The following is a 6,945-nucleotide window of genomic DNA, read 5'->3' as shown; positions in this document are numbered from 1 at the left end:
AAAAAAAAAAAAAAAAAAAAAGACTTTTCTGGACCTGGCAGTGGTGTTAGCATACACCTTTAATCCCAGGAGCCAAGGGCAGGCAGATCTCTTGAGTTCATGATCAGCCTGTCTACAGAGTGAGTTCCAGGAAATCTAGAGTTGTACAGAGTAACCCTGTCTCGAAAAAAAGAAAAGAGAAAAGAAAAGAAAGAAAAAGACAGTAGTCTTGTATAGCTCGGGTCCCCACAACTGTGGTGTCAGTGGGCTTCTGGCCACAAACTTTAAGATCTTTCTGCGTGAGTTCCCAAATACTAAAACCACACACAAATGCTACCTTGTCTAACTTGCAGTGATAGGGTTTTGGATTTTGGCTTTAAGGTTTACTTTATTTTTGTGTGTGTCTGCCACAGGCAGGCATTAGACCTGCAGAAAGCTAGACTGGCTGTGATAAGCCACGGAGCAGCCAATCTCTCAGTCTCCCGCTGCTCCTGTTTCCCCCACAGGACACAAGCGTGCTGCACTGCAGTCTTGGGTGCCATTTGCACCCACCCCAGGTGCCTGTTTACAGTGCTCCAGCCCTGGCAGGAGTAACTAACAATGTTAAAGCCCATTTCAAAGACTTCAGACAAGATGGAGGTCCTGTCTGGATCTGTTCCTCTCCACTATGCCTACTCAGAACCGCTCTGGACATTAGTTTTCCTTACTTGCAGGGCTTTACTTTAAGTAAGGCATCTCCACCCTTCTGTGTGTCTAAAAGGCTAAGATGGCCTAAGTGTGCTCAGCATATTTGAGACAACAGTGTCACAGTGTGGAGAGCTTGGAACCAGTTTTAAGTGATCAGGATTTCTCAAGCTCCAGCATGCCATGCGCATTAAATAGTAAGGAATGCTTCCCTCAGATCCATTCCACACAGTGCTACTGCTCTGTGGTGTCGGCTGCTGTGCCCAGCGCAGCCTGCATGGGAGGACTCTGCCTCTGGGCCCTGAACTCTTGAGTTCTCACTGACTGTAGTCAGAGGAAGGACTGTTGGATGTATGAGTTGTCCCGTTTGGGAGAGGGGTGCGCTGTCACAGACCTGGTGCTGAGGTCCTTTTCCCATCTCTGTTCCTCTCAGATTGACTCGTGGTGCAAAGACAACAGCTATGTGATCGCCGGCTATTACCAAGCTAATGAGCGTGTGAAGGATGCCAGGTATGGGTTGCACACTGTGGGTGGAGGGTTCAAAGCACAAAGCTGTCACTGAGGTGATCTTGAGTTGGCAAAGCTTGTGCAGGTCGCCACCTCCTACACCCTGCTTTCTCAGGTGTGCAGGTGACCGGCCAGATGAGCAGCCAGGGTTTTGTCCATGGCTCCTCTGTTGTGCAGGGAGGGAGCTCAAAAAGAGGGGGAGCAGCCACTAACCAGGTTTGCCTGTGTCCACCAGCCTGCTGCTTCCCACTCCAAGATAGAGGCTGTGGAAGGCAGGGTAACTAACTCTTGAGTGAGTGAAGTAGTTAGGGGTCTGGAACTCTTAGGATGGGCGCCTGTGGTGAGAGTGTGGTCTTTAGAACCTGAAGTAGCTCCAGGTTCCTGTGCCGACGATGCCCCCACCTCTGCTCTCTCCTGAGCAGGCTGAGCTCATGTCTGCCTCAGTCTGGGTCCCATGAATGTAGCCAAGGACACCTTCTGTCAGGGCGGCTTAAGGAGCTGTAGGGGAGCAGTTCCTGAAGGGGTGGGCCATGGATGGAACTCAGGAGCTGTGTATAGGGACCAAGCCAGTGACAGCAGCCTCCATCCCTTAGCCCTCCAGGGCCAGCGAGGAAGAGCTGATAACGAAGGCCACCACCAGAGGAGCAACATCCTTTGGCCACAGGACATGGGCAGCAGCCAACCTGATAGGTCCCACGTCAGGGAAGGGAGGCCAGATCAGTCGTACTGATGTCCCTCTTCCATGCCCTCCGCTGTCCTCCAGAGGCTTCCTTTGGCTGCAGCCAGCTAGAAGCCAGGGGACAGCTGGAAAGTACCCACACAGTAAGTACTGGGGTTTTCTTGTGTGGTTAGATGGAGCCAACAGACCCCAGTGTACTTATGTAGCATGGGCGGTAGAATGGCCCACAGGCTCTCCTAGAAATGAAGCAGTGAGCTGGAGGTGCCCCCCTACTGTCATGAGGCTTGGGGGTTTTCAAGAGCTGTGCCGTCTCATCGAGTCAGTCAGGGCGCCTCTGGGACTGCCCACACCTGTGAAAGCCCTGTGCGCAGGTCCCCCGGTTCTGCTGCCACCTCTTGTTCTCTGTGCCCTCTGGCCCTTGATTCTTCCTCTGTGTGGGTGACAAGTGCTTGCCCACCCTGCACAAAAACTGCTGTGGAGGTGACTGTGGATAACCAATTACTGAGCCAAGCAGGCCCTTCTGTCTCTCTGTGAGAGCCCTGTAGGAAGGGGGCAGGCTATAGCTGCAGAAGTTGCAGACCTCTACCCAGTAGTGCAGCTGGAGAAGCTATGTTTGTCAATGTGAGGTGCCAATGTCATTGATCAAACAGTGTGACACCAAATTGAAAGCTCACAGCATAGGAAGATGTCCTAAAGAGTGACTTGATTTAAAAAGAAGATTCAATTATTAGGCCCTGGACCTCCTGTGACGGAGTTGCTGTGATTGGTGAGTGCAGCCTCACTTCCAGCACAATCCACAGCCCAGTCAGCTGCCCTAGGCCACACTCCAGGAAACATTGCCCTTTAGAAGATGCCTGAGGGTCCGCCCTGGCACTCACAACCCTGAGTCATCTCAGTGGAGCCGACACTCACCATCGCTTGGCTCCATCCCTCTTCCTAGTTGAGGTAGTAGTGAACTGTACTGACAGGGTCTGGTCAGCTCAGCTAGAGTATTGTAGCTCATAGGTCCTTCTCCACAGCCCAAACCAGGTGGCAGAAAAGGTGGCCTCCAGGATCGCAGAGGGCTTCAGTGACGCCGCACTCATCATGGTGAGTCTCGCCCTCCTGTGGTGTGAGCTTCCCTGCTGGGGTTGCCCCAGCTCCAGCAGTCCTGGCCTGCCCTCCTGAACCCACTGAACCCAAAACCCTGGTGGTGGCCCAGTAAATACCAGGGCCACTGGGCAAAGCCAGTGTAGCCTGGGGGCTGGGAAGAAGGGCTGCATTGCTCGGTCTGGGTGCACAGTCTGAGAGTGAGGCGGGGTCTGGTTGGGGCACTCTGCTCAGCTTTGTAGAAAGGCGGGGAGCCCTCACACAACACAGGAGTCCCTTGGTATGGGCATAGCTGTGCTGCTCGCATGGGAGCTAGGCAGGCCCTGCCCTTCTCAGCACTGTACTCGTGCCTGTCACTGCCCTCCCTTCTCCTCAGGTGGACAATGCCAAGTTCACGATGGACTGCGCAGCACCCACGATCCACGTGTACGAGCAGCACGAGAACAGGTGGCGGTGCAGAGACCCACACCAGTGAGTGCAGCGCAGCCTGGGCATGGGCATGGGCTCGGGCTCTGGGTGGTACGCCGTGGTCTCTGTGCACATCGAGGCACTGGGGTCCTCCAGTGTTTGGTTTCTGGTCACATGGATGCTTCAGCCATGTCCCTCTACTCTAGGTTCTAGAGTGCCCCGTTTGGAGGGACCTGTCCATTCATGAAAGTCCACATTCCTGTGTCTCCCAGCAACTGCTCTGTCCTTAGCAGCCTGTTGGTCTTGGTAGGTATGAGGCTGACTTTCCTGTCTGTCCTGCAGCGACTACTGTGAAGATTGGCCGGAGGCACAGAGGATCTCAGCTTCACTCCTGGACAGCCGCTCCTACGAAACACTCGTGGATTTTGATAATCACCTGGACGACATTCGGAGCGACTGGACAAACCCCGAGATCAACAAAGCAGTTCTGCACCTGTGCTAGACAAGGACCACACTACAGCGAAGACGGAAGCATATTTTTACATTTATAGAGGAATAGTAGGTTAGCCAGAAGGGAAGCTGCAAGTCTGATGTGTGCCTTGGAGGGGGTGCGGTCGGCATCCTTCAGGGCAAGGCTGTGGAGAACTGTGGGTCACCTAGGCTTTGGATTCTTAGTCCTGTACTGCCCGATCCCGCCCGTCAGCTCTTTCTGCTTGTGCCAGGTCATTCCCATTAAACAGTTCTATCTAGCCTTTTGTAATCCTGAGAAGGGTGTACACGGTGTACCTTACTCTTTACTCTGGTGAGTGTGGGGGGCAGCCAAGCAGATGTGGGGCTGGAGCCGCACTGCTTCACAGGCCGCACCGTGGGATTAGACAGCACTGTTGCCTGAGAAACCTCGCTGCACAGTGAGCACAGCACACTGGTGACGAGAGCAGAGATCCCAAGAGAAGCCGAGGCCACGAACATTCCCAAAGCCAGTTCATCCTGACTCGGCTACTCCACACCTTCAGAGCGAGAGCTGCTTTGTGTTTAAAATGGGGGGTGAGCATTTGATCAAGTGTTCTTGACCATCTTAGGAAATAGCATGCAGGCTCTTTGGTACATTGTCCTTTGTGAATGCTCTACAGGGAGAACGGTGCCATTCCTTGGGCTTCTTAAATACGTTGATCCCCACCCCTCCATCACCCCTGAGCCTTCTAAACTGACTTCCTCTGTGTGGGAACAAAGGAAGGTGTAAGGCCCCAATCCCTATTCTTCTTCACCCCCAACCCCAGCGCTGCCTTAGAGATGGGAAGTGTCAAGCTATAAGCAGGGCTGGTAGGCAGTAACTCACAGTTCTGCCTGCCCAAGCCAGGTGGCCCATGCCTGCATCCTAGCACAGAAGAGGAATCACAAGTTTGAGTCCAGTTCTTATGAGTTTGAGGCCAACTTAGACTGGAGTGAGAACCTGTTCTGAAAAAACTAACTTGTCAAAGCACTCTTGCCTAGCTTTGACTCCTGCCTTGTGTTCAGGGAGGCTGCTCTTTACAGCGTGGCTAGAAGTGGTCCTAATGGAACAGAACCCAGGGCCTCACCCAGGAGAAACTACCTATACTCAGGTGGACCTTGTAACCTCTCTCCAGCACCACCCTCTGTCCTGGTTATGTTTCTGTTGCTCTGAGGAGGCACCAAAACTACTGTGGAGAGGGAATGGTTCATTTCACCTTATAACTCAGATGGAAGGGGAGGCGGCTGGAGGCAGGCACTGAAGCAGAGGTCACAGAGGGGCTGCTTACTGTCTTGATCTCCATGGCCTGTTCAGCCGGCTTCCTTATGTAACTCAGGACCACAGTCAAAGGGCAACAGTTCTTCAGTTGATAGTCCCTCTTCTTTGTGTCAAGTTGGCAAAAACTAACTAGCATTGTATTAGGGCTCTCAGACTGACAGAATCGGGGTGGGGGAGTGACAGCGTTTATTAGTCACAGGCTGTGGTCCAACTATCCCAGCAACAGCTGTCTCCCATTGGGTAGTCCAAGATTTCCCTGTTCAGTCTGCAAGGCGGGATGGATGTCTCAGCTGGTCTTAAGTATATGCACAACGTGGGCTCCAGTGGTGTTAGAGGGATGGATTTGCCAGTGAGCAAGGGTGAGCAGGCATGGGTGAGCAGAAGGTGTGGCCAGGCTCAAGCTGGGGTTTTCCAACTCGGATCCAGTCAAGAAAAATCCCTCACAGGTGTGCCCAGCAGCTTGGGGTGTAGTTAGTTAATTCCATATAATGTAATATAGTGGTTCCAAGTCGTACAGTCAAGTTGACGACCAAGAATAGCTATCACAGACGTCATTATTAAGCCATAGCCTTTCTTGTTTATCTCCCAACTTGCTTCTGGTCAGTGTTTAGCACAACAACAGAGACTAAACTGGGACTTCATTAACAAGTACACATGTAGTACAAACTTTTTAAACATTCCAAAAAACTAGGAAGGGTTTTGAAGGTCCCACCATAAAGCAGTAATGAAGAGATAGACTGTCTAGCCAGCTTTAAATGTGCGGGGTCTCTGTATCACTTTAAAAACATTTAATGAGCTGGGCGGTGGTGGTGCACGCCTTTAATCCTAGCACTTGGGTGGCAGAGGCAGGTGAATTTCTGAGTTCGAGGTCAGCCTGGTCTACAGAGTGAGTTCCAGTACAGCCAGGGCTACATAGAGAAACCCTGTCTCGAAAAAAACGAGAAAAAAAAATTTAATGAATTTTCCACTCAATTTTTGTTTTGTAGCCTTGGCTGGTCTAGAACTTGTTGTGTAGACCAGGCCTCCTGGGTCTGGGATTCAAGCAGCTTTTCACTTCTAGGATTGCCTTTCAAGATGGGGGCTAGAGAGCCGGCTCAACGGTCGAGAGAGCTTGCTGCTCTTGCAAGGTCGAATTCCTGACTCCAACATGGCAGCTCACAACTGTCTGAACCCTTCACTGGCACCAGGCACCATGGGGTGCACAGAGAGATACATGCAGGCAAAAACACCAATACGCAAAGAATAAATCCAAGACTTTTTTTTTTTAATTGCCTTTAAGAATTAAGGCTACTAAGCCAGGCTTGGTGGTACTTGCCTTTCATCTCAGCACTCTAGAAGCAGGGAGATGTTGTTCAGTTCAGCTTGGTCTACACAGTTCCAGGACAGCTGGGGTTCTATAGAGAGACTCTGATGATAAGTAAATATTTAATAAGGATACTAGCCAAGCATGGTGGCGTATACCCATGATCCTAGCGCTCAGGCTGAGACAGTAGAATTGCCACAAGTTGCAGCCAGCCTGGGTTACATTGAGTCCCAAGACAACCTGAGGCTAGAATGAGAACCTGTCTCAAAACAACAGGAAATAATACCAAAGGATACTAATATGGTAAAACAGGCAACAGCCTCATCGGGAACCAAGTGGTGAGCTGCTTAGGAGAAGCTGATTTTGCTAATTTGTGTGGGGTACTTAGGCGTGTGTGGGGTGCTGACCAGCCTAAGCATGTGTGCCTGGTGCCCGTGGATTAGAAAGCAGCTTGGAAGTCCTGGGAAAGTCTGTACGGCCAGCAGATGAAGGCACCTTAAGACCCACATGTGAGAATGCACAGGTCCT

At 51.6% G+C, this 6,945-nt stretch overlaps 1 protein-coding gene across 1 annotated transcript in view; it reads left to right on the top strand.

Annotated features, from left to right (window-relative positions):
• Positions 1-4,120, top strand: part of Emc8 (ER membrane protein complex subunit 8) — an 11,031-nt gene extending 6,911 nt beyond the window's left edge. Inside the window, exons 2-5 of the mRNA XM_021169786.1 lie at positions 1,097-1,173; positions 2,869-2,938; positions 3,315-3,409; positions 3,689-4,120. Of these exons, the coding sequence (XP_021025445.1) occupies positions 1,097-1,173; positions 2,869-2,938; positions 3,315-3,409; positions 3,689-3,848 (402 nt within the window). The 3' untranslated portion in view covers positions 3,849-4,120. The remainder of the gene's footprint in view (positions 1-1,096; positions 1,174-2,868; positions 2,939-3,314; positions 3,410-3,688) is intronic.
• Positions 4,121-6,945: the final 2,825 nt, after the last annotated feature.

The sequence above is a fragment of the Mus caroli genome, chromosome 8 (genome assembly GCF_900094665.2).
Source record: "Mus caroli chromosome 8, CAROLI_EIJ_v1.1, whole genome shotgun sequence".
Lineage (NCBI taxonomy): Eukaryota > Metazoa > Chordata > Mammalia > Rodentia > Muridae > Mus > Mus caroli.
The sequence above is the reverse complement of the archived record's forward strand: the minus strand, read 5'-3'. Positions and strand labels throughout refer to the sequence as shown.